The 20056-nt window shown below is 41.5% G+C and overlaps 1 protein-coding gene across 4 annotated transcripts in view; it reads left to right on the top strand.

The window, feature by feature from the left end:
• Nucleotides 1-20056, top strand: part of PLA2R1 (phospholipase A2 receptor 1) — a 128418-nt gene that overhangs the window by 11942 nt on the left and 96420 nt on the right. For all 4 annotated transcript variants that reach the window (XR_001884900.1, XM_017869139.1, XM_017869138.1 and 1 more), the window contains exons 2-4: nt 5780-6163; nt 8504-8677; nt 18282-18455. Coding sequence is in view for 3 of the 4 variants with exons in the window: in XM_017869139.1 (XP_017724628.1) it covers nt 5780-6163; nt 8504-8677; nt 18282-18455 (732 nt within the window). In the remaining variant the exon portion in view is untranslated. The remainder of the gene's footprint in view (nt 1-5779; nt 6164-8503; nt 8678-18281; nt 18456-20056) is intronic.

The raw sequence follows: 20056 nt of genomic DNA, 5'->3' as shown, positions 1-20056 counted from the left end.
TACGCATTGCACTTGATGTGAACCATGCACTGGAACTTTTCCTTCCAGTTCCCTTAATGGAGCAGCACAGAGACTGACTTTATGTGTATAGTTGGATTAGGTGAACACCTTCATGATATAATTTATCGATTACCAGAAAGTCCTTTGTTTGCCTAAAATGCCACCATTAAAATTGCTGTTTTATTGTTTCTTCCAAGTGCTTTTTGTTAAAAATGCAGAAACTTCACAAAAGCTTAACAGTACAAATCTTATCCTACTCACTTAACACTTCAAACCTTCATTCAGCTAGTTCTAAGAGAAGAGCTGTCTAAAGCTAAAGGGAACACCAAAGGCAAGTAGAGGTGATCAGAAGGGGTGCAGAAGGTCAAGTGGTGGGGCCTCAGGAGAAACTTCTTGTAGGTACCACCAGTCTGCTGTTCACACAGACAGATCAAACTGCAATAATGGCCCCAGGCTTTAGACTCCAACCTCATGGCACACCATTTCGCTTATATCTCCTATGTCAAAATATATGTTGGTATTAGGTTATAATTTTTTTCTGTGTATTTCAGGGATTCCCAGGGAGAATGTGACTTCCTTGCAGGCAAACACTATGACGTATATATCCTTCTGTCTGCAGGATTCCCAAACCATGCCACATTAAGCACTTGTTAGATCTTTGTCATCTGAAATTTCAAGCCAGCTACTTCAAAATGTTTGGTGACAATCTATAGCAGTTTATTTTCTTCTTTCTTAAGTTATAAATGAATGCATGTAAATAAAGCTACACCTGGACTGAATATAGTAGATCGATATAAAACTTCTAAGACAAAAATGAATTTGAAAAAAAAAAGTAAAAGATTGGTTCAGTTAAATAATCTTTACAGTTCCATCCAGCTCTGAAGTTCATGGTTCGGGATTTATGGGTGAAGTGAGTCTCCTCTGCCACACCTGTCTTCCTTCCAGCACTGCCCCGCTTTGTCCTCCCTAGAAAGTGGGCAAGTATATGTGCGTGCACGCTCCCTGCTCAGAGTCTGGTGACACTGAGGGGTCCTGTTCAACTCACATGTGACATCAGTTGAAGAGCCAGTTCAGTGTCTTAAATTTTGGGTTATTTTCTTTCTCTTATTTGTTGTCACTTAGTTTTTTAAATCTTTTAAAATCATTTTTTATTTTATTTTAAGTTCCAGGATGCATGTGCAGGATGTGCAGGTTTGTTGCATAGGGAAATGTGTGCCATGGTGGTTTCCCGCACCTATCATCCCAACATCTACGTATTAAGCCCACATGCATTAGCTCTTTATCCTGATGCTTTCCCTTCCCCGGCCACAGGCCTCGGTGTGTGTTCTTTCCCTCCCTGTGTCCCTGTGTTCTCATTGTTCACCTCCCACTTGTAAGTGTTATCACTTGTTTTTAAGAGCTTATTGTATCAGTTTGTTGTTGTTGTTTGTTTGTTTGTTTGTTTTGAGACACAATCTCACTCTGTCCCCCAGGTTGGAGCGCAGTGGCTTGATCTTGGCTCACTACAGCCTCCACCTCCTGGGTTCAAGCGATTCTTGTGCCTCAGCTTCCCGAGTAGCTGGGAATACAGGCACGCACCACCAAGCCCAGCTAATTTTTGTATTCTTAGTAGAGACCTCAAGTGATTCCCCTGCTCTAGACTCCCAAAGTGCTGGGATTACAGGTATGAGCCATCATGCCCCACCATTAAGGGCTTATTTTAAATGCAATTATAATGTTTTCTTTGGAACTGATGGAACGCCCTTCTTTTCATTAGCTAGCCAAATTCCCATGATTCCAGAACAAATATACACAGTTTCAAAGGACAGGTATTTAGGCAAATAATTTCTATCTCTAGCATCTTACCCAATGCCTATGAAGTAGCTGGCATCCAATGAAAGCTAGTTGAAGGAATGAATGTTCCATATGCAGTCATAAAGGTAATACCCTAAACTTTGGTTTAACAGTTGATCAATGAAATGTTCTCCTCCCACTCCTTAGAAGAGTACACGTTATCTTATGGGGCCAAAGAGTGGATCTGAAATGATCTCCTCCTAAAGGAACTCAGAAGTAGAAAGTAGAACCACGTCTTCCATGGATTTTATTTTAGAAAAAAAAGGATAGAAATTAGCTTATAAGGTTCTTCTAATAAATCAATCCTTTTTCTCCTCTTAAACTTATAATTATGAAGGGAAGTATAATAACATTTTCCTGCAAAGAGATTTAGTAATTCTGGCAGTACTTCATTAATCACTTAATCAGTGTTCAAGCAGAACTGATGTCCTTGACATGTATAATCAATCTTGATTCCTCCCACATTTGATTTTCATCTTTTAAAAAATCCAGCCTATTTTCACATTATAGTTTTGTTAGAGACATTATGTGCATATAATAACAATCAGAATATTGATACCTATATTAAGTCTCCTCATAGTCTGTTTGAACATAATTGTTTTCTCTTCAGTGAATTTATGGAGATTAACAGTGCCAGGATCATATTCTATTATAACTTAATGGAAAAATGGGCTCAAGTCATTTTTTAACTTAGTATATTTGGAGGCAGCATGTTGATTATTATTGGTGAACCAGAGCTACTTGCCTATGGCAGATTCTGAAAAACTTTTCTAAAGCTATTTCCTAAATGCAGCTGGCATGGAAATATAAGTAGCACCCCAAAATTAAGCAGCAATGGATTAGGTGTGTCTCATATGTTCTGCTTTGGAAAGGTAATTTTGTGATTGCTGGTGTGATACAGAAGTTCCAATTTCTGCCACCCTTTTTCTCTTAACACTTATTAATTTGGAAGTTTAAAAGCATTATTGGCCAGGTGTGGTGGCTCACACCTGTAGTCCCAGCACTTTGGGAGGCCAAGGTGGGAGGATTGCTTGAGCCCAGGAGTTTAGAGACCATCCTGGGCAATATATTGAGATCCCGTCTCTACCAAAAACAAACAAATAAAAAATTAGCCAGGTATGGTGGTACACACCTGTAATCCCAGCTACTCAGGAGGCTGAGGTGGGAGGATCAGTTGAGCCTGGGAGACCAAGGCCTCAGTGAGCCGTGACAGTGCCACTGCGCTCCAGCCTGGGTGACAGAGCAAGACCTTTTTTCAAACCCCTTGCCCCACACAATATTTATTCACCCCAAATGTTAGGTTTGTAATTTTCATGTCCACTTATTCACAGACCACCCATTCCCCACATCTACACACTGCTTGTCAACACCATGTATTTTTCTCTTTCCTATTAAAAAACCTGCAGTGTAGACTTTACTGGTGAGTAATGCAGAAAATCAACAGATGAAGGCTCTTAATTCATCATTGCACACATATTTGAACAAATGAGGCAAAGATTTTGTTATCTGGTTGTTTGGAGAGTATTTTTCCTCCATAAACGGTGATAGCAATTGTTTAAAAAAAAGCGATAGCATTGTTTAAAACTAAAATGTCTGCACCCACTGTGTGCTGCAGAAACTGCAGTAAAAACAAGCTTTTGTGCTAACAGTGTAAGAGGAGAAGCCTTTGAGGGATGCTGAGATTAGCACTCTGTAGGTTCAACCAGGTCTGCAACTGGATCTATAGACCAAGAATCAGGAAGTCAGAAGGATAAAGTAATAATGATAGCTCCCATTTCCTAAGGCTTTTCATGGTAGTATGTGGTGTGCTTTTCATGGGTTATTCAATGGAATATCCTTAACATCCCTAAGAGGTGAGTACCATACATATTCCCAGTTCAAGGAGGAAAGACGAGGCTCACTGAGATGGAGCAATCTGCCCAAAGTTACACAGCGGGTCCATGATGGTTCTACATGACTCCAGAGCTCTCAACCACTAGCCAGGTCGTCTATGTACCTATCTGAGGTGTATAAACTGAGGCACAGTCAGTACGTTGCAGAGCTTATAATACATTTGAATATATATATTAGGTAGAAGCTGAACTACAAAACCATTATAGTAAAGTAATTATCCTTTGATGAAAAATTAATGAACTCTAGGTTAGCTAGAAAGTAATTAGTAGGTTACAACAGAAATTAAGGTGAACATTCTACCCAGGCATGAAAAGGGGAAAAGGAGAGTTGGACAGAAGGTTAATTATCGGACTCCATGTCACACTGATGAGAGGTGGATTTGATTTTGAATCACTATTACTAATAACCATGCAGACAAGGCCCTCATTAGGAAAACAAATTTCCTGATCTAAATGAAATCTCCCTAAAACCATTCATTTTCCCCACCCCACCCCCTCTCTTTTGCTCTGATGTACGGTGATCAAAACAATTCTCTGACAACTAATTCAACTCCTCAAATCTATGGCTATAAGTAAGGTCATCAATTATTAAATGAGGTATAGCATTTATTAATACATTGACAATCTTTTTGAAACAGTATCTTAAGTGATTTTGGTAACTGTAAATCAGTTCTCCTCAGGCTGATTAACTTTGGAGAAACCAAAAGAACATTTACTAGAATGAAGCATTGTTCCCTCGTGGATCTGTGAGAACACCTGTCCTGCACTGTCCCAAACCTCTCCAAGGCCTCTGCCTGTACCTGTTCTGCCCTCCATGACACGACCCACCCTAAACCCCAGACATTCGAGGGAACTCTATCATGTCCCTTCAGAGTTTTGAAAAATAGACAGGAAGTAAAATAGAAAAGGGCAACCTAGCTACTGGGAGAATAAAAGAGTGCCAGGGCCTGACCAGACATGACCGAGGTGACTTCAGCAGCCAAAGGCCGAAGCAGCAGCAGCTGGTGTGTTTCATCAACAGCAAGCGCTGACTGAATTTCCACTATGTGCGCAACACACTCCGTGCTTAGACCAAAGAAATGAGACTTGGTTTCCATCTTCAAAAAGCCTGAGAGAAAACAAGTTCATACTAACTGTTGAGTACTAGGTGCCTTCCAGGCCCGCAACTTGGGTTAAGTCAGGTAGCAGGCTGGCAGCTAACATGTATTCCCTGGCTGGGTCCCACCAGCTTTTCCACAGGAAACTCACCCAAATCCCTTCTTCCAGCTCCAGGAAGGAGAGCTCAGGGGCATATCACAAAATGCCTACTTTCTCTAACCGTCCATGTGGCCTCTGGTTTCTGCCACCATAATGGTGGTCCGTCACCTCTCGTGTTTCAAGGTGTGGTGCCATAGCTATTGGCCTGGGCATCTACCTGCTTCTGCCAGCCCTACCCAGTAAGCCATCTCCTACTAAGAGTCTATCCCCATAGCAAGAGGTCCCTGCCTCCACCCTTGTACTGCTGAGAAGCACTGTGTTCTGACCAGCATTGAATCCTGCATCACAAAGCAGCATTTCATTGATAGCCTTTCGGTTTTCTACAGGAACTTGATGGTAGAGAGTTTCATTCGGTGGCTCTTGATTCAGCAGCTGTGTCCCTAACATTCTGGCACTTGTCTGAGACAGTGTTGTCCCATCCATGGGCACCCAGTGTCCCTCCCCAGGAGCCCTGAGTATTATTACCAATCCCCCTCTCTAACCAATTGTGTGAGCGCACCTTCTCTGTCAGTAACAGACCTGAGTGGATTGACAGGTAACCCTTGTTCCTATATGGCCAATGAGGTCTTAGATCAGAGCTCTCCCATTGGCTCCATAAGCCCTTTTACGCTTCCCAAGAAACTCCTTTGTTTTATGGAAATAAAGCCCTTCAGATGGACCCTGCTCAACAACGCCAGATCTGTGGGAAATGGCAGGCAACTGTGGCATATCGCACTTAGATATGCACACTGAGATCCTCATGATGCTAGTGAATTATATATGAAAATTTCATGCCAGGTCTTTGATTTTTGTTTCAGATAAAGGAATATTTATTATCCAAAGTGAGAGTCTGAAGGAATGCATTCAAGCAGGTAAATCGGTACTGACCCTGGAGAACTGCAAGCAAGCAAACAAGCACATGCTGTGGAAATGGGTTTCAAACCATGGCCTCTTTAACATAGGAGGCAGCGGTTGCCTGGGCCTGAATTTCTCTGCCCCAGAGCAGCCCTTAAGCTTATATGAATGTGACTCCACCCTCGTTTCCTTGCGGTGGCGCTGTAACAGGAAGATGATCACCGGCCCGCTGCAGTACTCCGTCCAGGTGGCGCATGACAACACAGTGGTGGCCTCACGGAAGTATTTTCATAAGTGGATTTCTTATGTGTCAGGTGGTGGAGACATTTGTGAATATCTACACAAAGGTAAAAATAATTTAAAGAAGCACTCAGGGAATGGTGTTTTTTTAAAGTTTGCCTATAAGTAAAGATTTGTAAAGCATTATATGAAAGAAGTATACAAAGCCTGGACCCTCAGGGGCCTTCTGCTAAATACATTTTAGTTGCTTCCTTGCTTATGGTAAAAGGGTTATGAGAGTCTCAGAATGGACATACTACATTCTACTAAAGAAGCAGAACTTCTCAGAATTTAAAGGTATTGGGAGGAAAAACATGCAAGCATGGTCGGTGGGGAAGCATGGTTTAGAGGGGAATTTCATTTTCTATGGTTATATTTGTCATTTCTAAACAAATAAATAAACAAATAAATAAAGTTACATAGTTAAATTCTAAAATCTCAAACTTGTCCCTCAGGGTTTGTTTGGTAGTTCACTCTATCCATCCATCCATCTATCGATCCATCCATCCATCCATTCATCCCACATTTTTATATAGCACTGCTGACAAATCCACCCCACATTCATCAGGCACTGGGCTAGGCACCTGGTTTACAGAGGCCCACAGGACAAGCGGAGTCCCTCCCCTTGTGGTGCTCTGTAGAGTTATGCTTTCAGAAGAGCATATCCTCCTAAGAATTCTGTACAGTCCTGGGAAGCAGAGCAAGGAACTCCTAAAGAAGAAATGATTAAAAAGAGACAGAGCCAAAGGCCAGGCATTTTCAGGGCTCACTAAAATAAAGCTAGTGCTGCAAATCAGCACTCTGAATAATCTACAGTTCTGAAGAGGAACTTGATATTTTGCTTCATGTTAGCTTTTTTAGCCACATACCCACATTCATGGTGCAGTGCATGCAGGAGAAGATTCTAGAGAACATATGCTTCTGAGTAGAAGGAAGGGGACTGAAAGAAAAGGGCATGTCCTGAAATACCTACGGTTCCTAAGTAGCCCTAACTGCTAAGGCTGGTGACTGGTGACATGTCGTGAGCTCAGGTTGCCCCCGGCCAGTTGTGGGAAAGAGGTGGGGCTCTCCACAGCTGGTCCTTTTGCCCCAGGACCTACCATTGGCAGCCCCAGTTGAGTCGTGAAAAGTTTTTGTTGATTCCTGATTAAGGCCAAGAATGACCAAGTATTGCAAAACCCTGAGAAGGCAGCCAGCAGGCCACATCTGCATGATCGTCTCACTCTAGACCACTGTAGAAGTCACCCAGTCAGCTGTCTGGCTTCACCCTCTCCCCATGTCAGCTGTTTGCCCCCTTGCACCCTCAGTGATTCTTTAAAAATGGAAATCTGAACCTGTCACTTTCCCATTTGAAATGCACAAGAGACTTGCCCCCACCCTCAGAGTAGAGGCCAAAGCCCACAATATGGCAGGGAGACAGCCCTATGTGCGCTGACACTCCAGTACATCCCTGGTTCCCCTTCCCAGAGGGCCTCCTTCCTCTTGTTCATTCATCCACACCTGTTCTTGTCTCAGATTCTTTTTACTTGCTCTTCCTTCTGCTGGATCAACTCTTGTCTAAAGACCTGCACTCTTGGGTCACCCAGTTCCTATTCAGAGAGGCCTTTCACTGCCCATCCTGTCCAAAGTAGTGCCCTGTGCTCCTCCACCCCGTCTCTCTCTCTCTCTCTTTCTCTCTGTCTCTCCCTCTGTCTCATGCATACACACACACACACACACACACGCACACACACACACACCCCACTCTGTCTTCTCATCCTATTTATTTTTCATCATGGCACTTTTTACTACCTGCAATGATACTGTATACTTACTTGTATATTTACTTTCTTTTTCTCTCTCCTTGCTATACTAGAAGTTCCACATTAAGGAACTTATGCTGGTTTGTTCACTGTTGTATCCCCAGTACTGAGTACACTAAATGCTCAATAAATAGTTATTGAATGAATAAATTAATAAATGCCTATGAATCTATTGAGCCTTAGATGCTAATGGCTGATGTATTTGGGGACTGGAAGGTATTATGAAGTTAAATCTCCATTAAAGTTTCCTTCTCTTCCATCCACAAGTATGAATGTTACTGTGGCAGCTCACCATAGTAAGTAAACAAGTAGATAAATGCGTAAGTAGATAAATGTAGATAAATGTATCATGTATATGATAAACAAGTAGATAAATGTATCATGATACATGATACAAACCATGTATCAGCACTTCCTCTGAGCCCAGCTCTTGGTCTCACGCTTCTACTGACAGGAGACAGTGAGAACCTGAGGGCTCACTCTGCTGTAATGAGTATCTGCCCCTAAGAGGGTTTCAGTCCATAAAAAATGCTTCTGATGTATAGCAGTTTCCAAAGGTAAAGCTGACATCATACTTATCTGACTTTGTACCTTTCTTTCTCCTAGATTTGCACACAATCAAAGGGAACACCCATGGGATGCCATGTGTGTTTCCCTTCCAGTATAACCATCAGTGGCATCATGAATGTACTCGTGAAGGTCGGGAAGATGACTTACTGTGGTGTGCCACGACAAGCCGTTATGAAAGAGATGAAAAGTGGGGATTTTGCCCTGATCCCAGTAAGAATAAATTTTGTCTTCTCTATATGTCATGAATGAATCAAAGAGGATTAGAAAGTTATCTGTATCTAAACAAAAGCACTGGGATTGATATATTGAAGTCTGAATAAACACCCTGATGCTATTAATTCAGATTTTGAATAGGATTTTGTTTTGCCTTGAAAAGACAATTCTAATGTATATTCTTTTTGCCATACATTCAAGAGATGTTAATTAGCCATTCTTCATTAAGCTCAGAGCATAGTGATGTTTTAACCAGAATTAAATTATAATACTCTGCGATCTCATTGATCCCAGCTTCTTGGCTGGATACTTCGAAACAAACCTGATTGCATATAAAACCCAGTTAGCCTTTCAATCCACTACCTCTTATGAGCTGCCTTAATTTCTCCACATCCAGGCTGCTGGTCTTGCCCATTGTCAAGTCCAGGCACCAGCTGGGCTCTTGATGATCTTTCTAAAATCGCAATTGCCCTCATTATTTCTTGACAGTGGATTCTTGTCTTGATTCCCTTTCCTTACTACTTACCTTCTGGATATAACCTCGTTTTTTTTTCTTTTCTTATCTTGATTTTCAAAGGTCAATGGCAGTGGCAATGTTCTAACTTTTTTTCAGTTAGTGCTTTATTATTTTATTTTATTTTTATTTAGCGGAAAAGTTTCCAGTTGTTCTCAAGTATTAGAGAATATTTATATATGCCTCTTACTTTCTATATTCAATTTCCTTTCCCGTGGTTTCTGTGAGTCAGAGAGTACAGCTTTTACAGTCTTCATCTCCCATGCCTGCCTCCCCTCCGCATACATAAAATGCAACAAATAAATTTGAAGTAAAAGCAAATTGAAGAGATTAACTCCAAAGAATCTGATTTATAAAGTATCTGTAGAATTGTTTTCTAATCCAAGAGCTAGTATGGCTTAGTAAATAGGAAAGTATAAGCTTTGAAATAATCAGACGGATCAAGATTGGAGTCCTGCTTCCTCCCAACAATGAAATTTTGGGAAGCTCTCTCCATCTTTCTGAGTCTCAGTTTCCTCAGCCATAAAATGTAGATAATGTACCTATTAGGATTATTGTGCAATTCAATTAGATGAAGCATTCAAGGCACTTTTCATAATGTCTGGCACACAGTAAGCACCCACAAGGGCTAACCATTGTGGCCAGCAGCTGCAGCAACAATAGCAGCAGCAGCAGCAAACCCAATTTATCTTTTCAGCATACACTTCTGAATCCATGATTTCTCCTCTCTGTTGTCAGTCAATAAGCCCTAAGCTAGGCATAGTGGTGAATGCCAAGAGTTTTAGGACTTAGGATCTTCCCTTTAAGGAACTTGGCATCTAGAGAGAAGACAGGACAGACAGGTTTGCTGTATGCCAGAAAATGCAGGCTGTATTTGAGACAATGCCCTAGAATCACCTGGGAGATAGTTTAAATGCATATCCTGGCCCATCTTTCAGAGATGCAGTGGGAGCGGTATGTAAAACCCAAACATCTGCATTTTTGAGAAGTGCCCCAGGTGACCCTGGTGCAGATAATTCATCATCAAGCAATTAATAATATGGAGATAATTCTATGCAATATACATCTATATACAGGGATAATAGCAATACATTTAACAGCCAATATGGTATGGGCTATTGGTCAATCGTAGTGGAGACCTTAGTGTGGGGTTGGGAATTTCAGAGGCCCTCTGCTGATATTAACCCCTTAGCTGCTGGAATGCAGGGGTGGGGTGCAGGGAAGCCTGGGCCAGCAGTGGGTAATAGAGAAGCTGAGAACAGTGGCTATTCACCAACCAGCATGAAAGCATTTCGTTATTTTATAACTGTCAGATCACCAGCCTTCTCTATCTGAATCTAAATGTGTGCATGTAGGTGTGTATGCCTGTAATCCCTACACTCCTTGGATTCCTGAACCAGATGTCATATTATTTTTATTATTGTCATTTTGTTTGCATCATGTTTTCTCTTTCCTTTTCCATCCCCAATGGAGGTCATTGTTAAAACCAAATAAATGAACCAATAATAATAAAGTTAACACATACTTCACATGGCTCTAATACTAGGGACTTAAAAAAAAAAAAAAAAACTACAACATTCTCCTTAAGGTTCTGAAAAGAACCCTGCCACCATCCTCTGTCGCTTATAGCCAATGATAGTTTCCCAGTGGAAGCCTGGGTTCCGTGATGCTCTGGGCTTTTCATGCCCCAGACTATCTATTTGTTCAGCCTCCTACAGCTCAGAAGCTTCCTCTGCTTGACAGCCTGCCAGATTCCAGCTCTCCTGACCTTTACCACAACCAGCAGACAGCATGTTTATTTGTTCAGTGCCAGTTTTCTTCCTTTCTCGTTACTTTTGTCTCCCGGTAGCCAATAAAACTCAAAATGACATGTCAGAGATTGAAACCTGAGCAAGCTGATGGCTCTTTCCATGGGGTCAGAAAGTGAATAGGACAGAGAAGAGTGGGTGGAATAAAGTAAAGGTCTGTACTACTGTATCTCATCCTTCTTATGTGAGAGTTTTTTTAAAATAGTGCTAAAAGAATGCTACCTTTTAAAAAAAAAAAAAAAAAAAAATAATAAAGTTGATTAGGCGCAGTTGCGCAGATTGTGCTCAAGCCCTTTAATACCCAGCCTTTGGGAGGCCGAGATGGGCGTGATCCACGCAGGTCAAAGAGATTCCAGAACCATCCTGGCTAACATGGTGAAACCGTCCGTCTCTACTACAAAAATACAAAAAAAAAAAACTAGCTGGAGCCGATGGTGGCGGTGCGCCTGTAGTCCCAGCTACTCGTACTGAGTTCCTGAGGCAGGATAAATGCATGAACCCGGGAGGTTTCAGGAGCTTGCAATGAGCCTGAGATCCAGCCACTGCACTCCAGCCTGGCGACAGAGGGAGATTCTGTATCAAAAAAAAAAAAAAAAAAAAAAAAAAGTGTGATGAAATGAGCAAAATATAAATGTAGTATCATAAACACATACACAAATATATACTAGCAGTAAAGGATGTAATAAAACATCTTCAGCAATAAGGATGACATACAGGAATCTCTCTGGGTTTGCTTAGCGGCAATTATGGGCCATTCTAGGTCTTTCTTGGTGATTTGCCTTACACAGCTGCAGAACCACACTTTGAGATATTTTTACAATACCAACCTGTGAAATGATATGGTTGCCCTTGAACCTTATTTTTATATAATTCTATAATAAAGCAGATTTAGGCTGGGCACAGTGGCTCACACCTGTAATCCCAGCACTTTGGGAGGCCGAGGTGGGCAGATCACTTGAGGTCAGGAGTTTGAGACCAGCATGGCAAACATGGTGAAATCCCATCTCTACTAAAAATACAAAAATTAGCTGAGTGTGGTGGTGGGCACCTGTAATCCCAGCTACTTAGGAGGCTAAGGCAGAACAATCACTTGAACCCAGGAGGTGGAGGTTGCAGTGAGCCAAGGTTACACCACCGTACTACAGCCTGGTGACAGAGCAAGACTCTGTCGCTGCCTGCCCACCCCCTCCCCCTGCAAGAAAGAAAAACAAGCAGATTGATACAATAAAGGTATGACTACTCTCTCCTGAGCCCTCAACATGAATCAGCAATGCTATATGTTTCTGTCATGCAGCTCTCACACCCCACGACGACCCTGCCAACCTCTCTATTCTCCTTTAACTTCTAACCCTACCTTCCAGTCTCCTTTCTGATTCTCAGTAGGTGACCTCAATTCCTACCTCATAATGGCAAAAAGATCCATCAGACAGGCAGTTTGGCAACTTCCTGCTCCCTCGTCTTTAAGCCTACCTGCATCTGTGCCCATCCTTATTTCCTTCCTTTTATGCACGAGGATGATGTTCCTCCTCCTGTGTAGGCCAAGTCTCCCCACCTGGACTCTGGAGCACCCCATCCAACCTTCTCTAACCTGTATCTCAGTGGTTCTCAGTGTGTGGTCCCTGTTCCAGCAGCATTGGAATTCCCTGGGAGCTGGCTAGAAATGCAAGTAGCAGTCACACCCTACTGCTAGACCATCATATCAGAAATTCTAGAAGTGCAACCCAGCAATCTGTGTTTTAACAAACTTCTAGATGATTCCAGTGCACACCCCCGGTGCTTCTTTGCTGGGCCCTTTTCCTTAGCAGTTAGCCCTGTGCGAGTCTTAAAATAACATCTTAAAAATAATGCAATTCTTTTATTCCCATTTCTGCCTCCTGAAAACACCTCTCTCTCTCATTCTCTATGTAAAGAGAATTTGCAAAAGAATTGTCTATACCTTCTTCAGGGCACTGTCTCCTCTTGACTTCTACAACAATGCATGCCTGACCTGACTTTGACCTCCATTTCCACAGACCATTGATTCATTTATCCATTTAACAAACAGATATTGAACACCTACTATGTGCCAGGGACTTCTCTGGCTCCTGGGGTTATAACTGTGAATGTGAAACATGAAAGTCATCGTGCCTGCCCTGATGACATTCACATTCAAGTATAATACCCAAATTAATATATAATTACAGTTTATCATGGGTTCTACCTTAAGAAAATACAGTATTATAAATGAGAAACCAAAGTTAAAATTGGGAGTCATGGAAGGTTTTCCTAAGGAAGTTGTATTTGAACTTCCCAAGAGATGAGTAGAAGTTGTCAAAATGGAAAATGAGGGAATTAGATATTCACACAGAGATGCATGATGCAGCCATGTGCAAAGGAAGGGGAGAGGGAGTGGTCAGCATGGGATGCAGGCAATAAAGGGAGTATGTGGTTTAAATAGAACTAAAAAATAATAATAAAACCAAGTAAAAGACAGCATGCTTTTGATTCACCATGCACATGCTCTAGCAATTCCAATGTCATTGATCAAATATGCCCACCTGTCCAGGCTGACTGCTCCTCCACCCCCAGCCCTCAGCATGTCACTGGCCAAATATCTGAAGGTTTTGAAGGGGGAAAGAGGTTATTGCAATCTAAGGAAGTCAACATGGCAAGAGTACAGTGATTGAAGGAGAGAGAAACAAGACACTCTGAAAGGGCAGACAGAGCCCAACTCATGGACAGGCTAGATAGTTCAGAGTGTCATAAATGTAAGGACTTAGCTAATTCTAAGTGCAAAAGAAAGCCATCAAAGGGTTTTAAGCAGGGGAGTGATGATTTTTTTTAAAAAAAGATATTTAAGGATTACTCTGCTTCCATTATACTGAATGGCTTGGAAGGGAGCAAAAGGCAAATCCTGGAGACCAGTTAGAAGGCTAGAGCAATAGTCTGGGCCAGGAGTAGTGGTGCCTTCAGTTAGGTGGCAGCAAGGGGATTGGAGAAATGTGGATGTATTGAAGATCTAACCTGTAGATAAACTGAACAGGACCTGGTTGTCAGGAGCTTAGCTGGACTGGAGACAGCTGAGCTGTCATGTGTTGGAGTAGCTAATTAAAGCAACGAACCAAAAATGAAGGTGTTAAGCTGTTGATCACTCACTACGATGGTATAATGAAGAGAATAAAAGAATTCGCCACCTCTCCCTGTTCCATTTTTCCCCAGGGAACAGCACCGCCATCAAGGGTCAGTGGATCAGCACAGACGTGGAGTTCAGCTCAGCTCACCATTGAGAGACCCCCTCAACAACAACAACAACAAAGGCTTTTCAGTTGTATAGATTCTGGGCTGGGGTAAGGTGAGGGGAAGAGCTAGGAGTCAAAAAGTACTGAGCACTGAGTCAGAGTGGGGAAAAAGTGTCTTCAAGATTCCTCTCCTTCCCGCTCCATACCAGCCTCGGCAGAGGCACCTGAAGAGGACCTTGGCCCAAGGCCTCACACAGAAAGATACATAGGATCAGAAGGCACCTGTGCCAGAAATGCAAATAACACAGAGCATGATGGGTCTGAGGGGCCTGAACCCTTAACTACGACTCTCTTTAGAAACTGCAGTGTGCCAGCTCAGCACCAAGTCTGGAGTAGGGGCAGCTTTCCCCCATGAGGCCTGCCAGGTAAAGGCTTTGTAACTGCCTATGGTCAGGCCTCAAGAATCACATATAGGTTTTAACCAGGAATAGGACTTCTCACTCCTAAGAACTTGGAGGCTAGGAGAAAAAGTGAGACATTAATTCAGACTCCGTGTTTCTGACATGCATAGCTAAGTTTATGGAGATATACAGTTGGAAAAGAAAATTAAATACTATTCAGGTTGGCACATGTTATATGTGAGTCAGTTATGTAGAGATGTGGACTAGGTAGGTAGATGTAATGATCTCTATGTATTTGGAAGTTATAGAAAATGGATCCATGAGAACAAGTTAGATAGCCATGTGCAGAAAGAATGTGTAGAATAGAAAGGAAGGGGGCTCAGGGCCAAGTCTTGAGGCCTCCAACATTTAATTTGAGTAGGGAAGAATAAATCAGCAAGGGAGACTGAAAGGGGGCAGCCAGGGAGGTTTAAGGGTAGCCTGGCATGGGAAGTCAAGAAAAGAGTTAGTAAATCAGCATGGAGAGGGAACTCAGCCTGCCAAGTGCTGATGAAGGGCCTTGTTTGATAAAGTCTCAAACTAACAGTTGCTGAATTTGGCAACACAGGGGTCATTGATGGTCTTAAACAAGATATACATTAATGGCTAGATTGAGTGGATGAGAGACTAAGTGGGAAATTGGAAGAGGATGAAACACTTCCCAAGTCATTCTACGTATGCACTTCAGTTCATTAAAAAAGACATGTAGTTTAGGAGGGGAAAATCACCTATTTATAACACCATGAAAAAGATTTTGGTAATCTCTCATCACATAATAGGAGACTCAAAGTTATATATGACACGATTGCTTCCCTGGAGCTCATAATTTAGCAATAGAAGAGATGATATAAAGACAATCAAAGATGTAAAGAATATAACAATAGGATTCTAGCCCTTAGATTAGAATTTTTCCAGAATAATAAACATACCTGAAACACCAGCCTTTGATCCTGCATTTTCTGTGGCTTGGAAGGAGAGATTATATGTAAGTGCAAATGCCCAGGTCAAGGTGGGAGCCTGTGGAAGGTGGTGGGTTCCCGGGGGGGCAGTCTTTGAGCCAAAGGTTAACATGTGGGATTTTCTTGGGGAGCCCCTTCAGGATCAGTTCTTGTGGAAAGGAAGGGAAGAGAGCAGGACTGCACAGAAGAGGCTCTGATGCAGGCCTGACGGCCCCTCGACCAACTCTATTCAGAGTTCTCGAGATTCATGGAGTGACATGCAGTCCACCCAGAGAAGCAGAGAAAGGACTTGTGTCTGCCTGTATAGAAGTACAAATTCTGGCCGGGCACGGTGGCTCAAGCCTGTCATCCCAGCACTTTGGGAGGCCGAGATGGGTGGATCACGAGGTCAGGAGATCGAGACCATCCTGGCTAACACGGTGAAACCCCGTCTCTACTAAAATACAAAAAACTAGCCGGGCGAGGTGGCGGGCGCCTGTAGTCCCAGCTACTCCAGAGGCTGAGGCAGGAGAATGGCGTGAACCCGGGAGGCGGAGCTTGCAGTGAGCTGACATCCGGCCACTGCACTCCAGCCTGGGCGACAGAGCAAGACTCCGTCTCAAAAAAAAAAAAAAAAAAAAGAAGAAGTACAAATTCTTATACAGGCTGAGTATCCCTTATCCAAAATTCTTGGGCCCAAAAGTGTTTTGGATTTCAGATTTTAGGATATTTGCATATACATAATAAGATTTCTTGGGCACAGGACCCAAGTGTAAAGACAGAATTCATTTATGTTTCATATATACATTATACCCATAGCCTGAAGGTAATTTTATACAATATTTAAAATAATTTTGTGCATGAAACAAAGTATTGACCAAAACCCATCACAAGAGATCAGGTGGTGTCATATCCGCACTCAAAAAATTTTCACCATGTTGCCCAGGCTGGTCTTGAACTCCTGGGCTCAAGTGATCCACCTGCCTCAGCTTCCCAAAGGGCTGGGATTACAGGCAGGAGCCACCACACACAGCCTCTTTCTTTCTCTTTTTGTAGCAATAGGGTCTCGCTTTGTTGACCTGGCTGGTCTCGAACACCTAACTTCAAGTGATCCTCCCACTTCAGCCTCCCAAAGTGCTAAAATTACAGGCATGAGCCACTGTGACTGTCCTAAAAGGTTCTTATGCACACCAAAACTATGAACACACCCCCGCTCCCCCATCATGGTCTCAGCTGTCATGGTGGGTGAGTATGGCTGAACTAGTGCCTCATAATACGTAGTAGCATATTGTCCACCTCAGGGAAGGCCTAGCATTTTAACTGAAAACAATCTCTAAGGATTCCATCTCAATTGGGAAATTTCAGCCACTACGGCAAAATGGTTACTGAAAATTTCCCTTCTCTTTTTCCTTTCTTTTTTTCCTTCCCTTCAGTGTTACTTGGTGATAGCCTTGTCTTCTGCCTTCCTTTAATCTTGGATCCTTCTATAAACACAGGTATCAGTCAGGAAACTCTATAGACAACCTTAGATTTATATGTGATTTAAAACCTCTGGAATGTATGTTGCAACCAGACATGAAAATAAACTTTCCACATTTCCCAAGGGGACCATCTAAGTGTTATGAGGGAGAAAAAAACAAACAAAACAGATTTTATTGTCAAATAAGTTTGAAGTACACTGAATTAAAATTAAGCACATTTGTTTACTCCAAAACTTCTCAGAGCCTTGAATATGCTAATGTTCGTTGTGAATTTCCCAGAGAACCCTATGCATGCATTGTGTCTCAGATTTTCTTGGGGAGCCTCTTAAAGTTGTCTTACTTTGGGAATCACACTTTGGGAAAGGCTGTCCTAGATTTCAGCTGGTTGCCTGTCAGTCATTTTCAGTCATGCTGCAGTATGGCTCACATTCTCTGCATTCTGACATTCTCTGTTTGAGTTTGATTTCCGGTCATTATTGTGGCTACTTAGTTCACCTTGGAATTTGATTTAAAATGTTAGCAAAAGCACCCAAACTCAGTCTTAATTTTCCGTTATTTCAAAAAACTTTGGACTTCAGCTCCACATTTCATACTTTATTTAATTTACTTTTGAGCATACTATGCAGTCTTTGGCCAGTGTCTTACAAGTGGATCTTGCTTCTATTCCTCTTGGCTGAAAGAACTTTCTTAAACTATATGTCAGTGTTCCGGTGCTTGATGTTTATTTGAAAACTTGTGTTTACTATTGACTTATATTCCTACTCTATCCTTTTGTTTTAGCATTTTGTATTTGGGAAGAAATGCCTTTGAAATAACATTTGTATCACTAAAATGAACTTTTAAAGACAGAAGTTTTCAATGTAAAGTTCTAAATGACAAAAGAACTCAGATCTTATTTTCACAAATACTTTGCTTCCATTTCCTTCTCTTAAAACTGGTTCCTGTTATTACTCTGGAAAGGATTATAGCTTCTTCATAGGTGATTTCTGATATTTCCTTACGTAAATCATGAAAGAGTTTAACCATATCTTAACAATGGGATAGCAATGCAGATTTTATCATAAAGACCTAATCAAGAATAGATAAGGCACTGAAGTTTTAGAGATTGCAAGATGGAATAATTCCATTCGGATTTATCTTACAAATATGTTGCTGTATAGATGAAATAAGACTTGGATGTTTTTAATGGCCATTGTTTCCAGCTTCTGCAGAAGTAAGTTGTGATACTATTTGGGAGAAGGACCTCAATTCACACATTTGTTACCAGTTCAACCTGCTTTCATCTCTCTCTTGGAGCGAGGCACATTCTTCATGCCAGATGCAAGGAGGTGCTCTGTTAAGTATTACAGATGAAACTGAAGAAAATTTCATAAGGGGTAAGTAGGTGGATGATGCACATTGATACTGATACAATAAAAAGACTGTTGTTAACTGTTTTCACATATACAAAAATATATTCTGAAAAAAAGCTCTTAAAAAATATTTTTCTTTCCTTAATATGGCCCAAAACTCTCACCCAAAATGTTTCCATGAACCTTGAGTGATTCCATTTGGCATCCGGTGAAGTCTTTCTTATTTTCTCCCCCTTGGAGAAGAGAATTTGAGGCCACAGCAAGGGGCCCAGGAGAGTTGCAGTTCTAACAAGTGAATCAGGAAGATTTCTAAATTTAAGGGCTATTTCTTGCTCTTCTGGAGATCTTAGCCATTCCATTTCCATTAATAAATCATTAAGCATTTTATTAATTAAATGAAATCTTACCTATCATTCACCATGTGCAGGTACATCATAGGCCTTCTGGTGGGTCCCAAAAACAAAATCTTAAACTTTGGTGGGAAAAGCAAAAGCACATATATGTTAACTAGCAGTATAGACAATAATGTGTTAAAAGAATTGTGCCAGTAAACTAAGACTTGTGTTTCACTCATTTCCTACACTCTCCTCTTACTTTTCCTTTATAGATTAAATGTATTTGTATGTGTGTACACACACCTCTTTAAAAACTTGTGGAAACATTAGAAAATATCACAAAATGAGTCACTTTCATTAACAGTTTTTGATGCCAGTTTTTTTCATATATTATTGCATATATAGTCCATGTTTATTTTAGAATAATTTGTAAAATTCAGGTATATAGAAAGAAAACCAATGAAAAAGTTCCCATAGTTCTGTAATCCAGAGATAACTGTGTCTCTCTGCAAAAACATATAAATGCATGTGTACATACATAGTATATATATAAAATGGTATTATATGAAAACATGGCAGCAGCCAGGCGCAGTGGCTCACACTTGTAATCCCAGCACTCTGGGAGGCCAAGGCGGGTGGATCAGTTGAGGCCAAGAGTTCGAGACCAGCCTGGCCAACATGGTGAAACCCTCTCTCTACTAAAAATACAAAAATTTGCCGGATGTGGTGGCATGCACCCGTAGTCCCAGCTACTAAGGAGACTGAGGCAGGAGAATCACTTGAACCTGGGAGGTGGAGGATGCAGTGAGCCAAGATCATGCCATTGCACTCCAGCCCAGGCGACAGAATCAGACTCCATATCAAAATACATAAATATATAAATAAAAAATAAAAATAAATTAAAACATGGCAGCTATTGCACAGTGGTTAGGAGAGCAGGGAGCCACCTGGGTTTGAATCCTGCCTCTACCACTTGAGTAGCAGGGTTACTCAAGCAAGTGATTTAACCGCTCGGTGCCTCAATTTCCCCCTCTACCAAGTGGAAATAATAATAATGCAAATTCCTGATGTGGATTACATATTTTAATACAGGTGAAATCATAGAAAAGTGCCTGGTGCACATAACAAACACTCAGTGTGTGTTAACCATTTAACAACAACTATGTACACAGTTTGGTAGTCTGGTTATTTTATTTACCTGCATATAATGAACATTTGCCTGTATCTATAAATATAGATCTACATAATAATTTTTAATGGTTACATAGTAGTATAGGTTAGTGGTAATAT

The sequence above is a fragment of the Rhinopithecus bieti genome, unplaced genomic scaffold (assembly GCF_001698545.2).
Source record: "Rhinopithecus bieti isolate Rb0 unplaced genomic scaffold, ASM169854v2 scaffold_4600, whole genome shotgun sequence".
NCBI classification, from domain to species: Eukaryota; Metazoa; Chordata; class Mammalia; order Primates; family Cercopithecidae; genus Rhinopithecus; species Rhinopithecus bieti.
The sequence above is the reverse complement of the archived record's forward strand: the minus strand, read 5'-3'. Positions and strand labels throughout refer to the sequence as shown.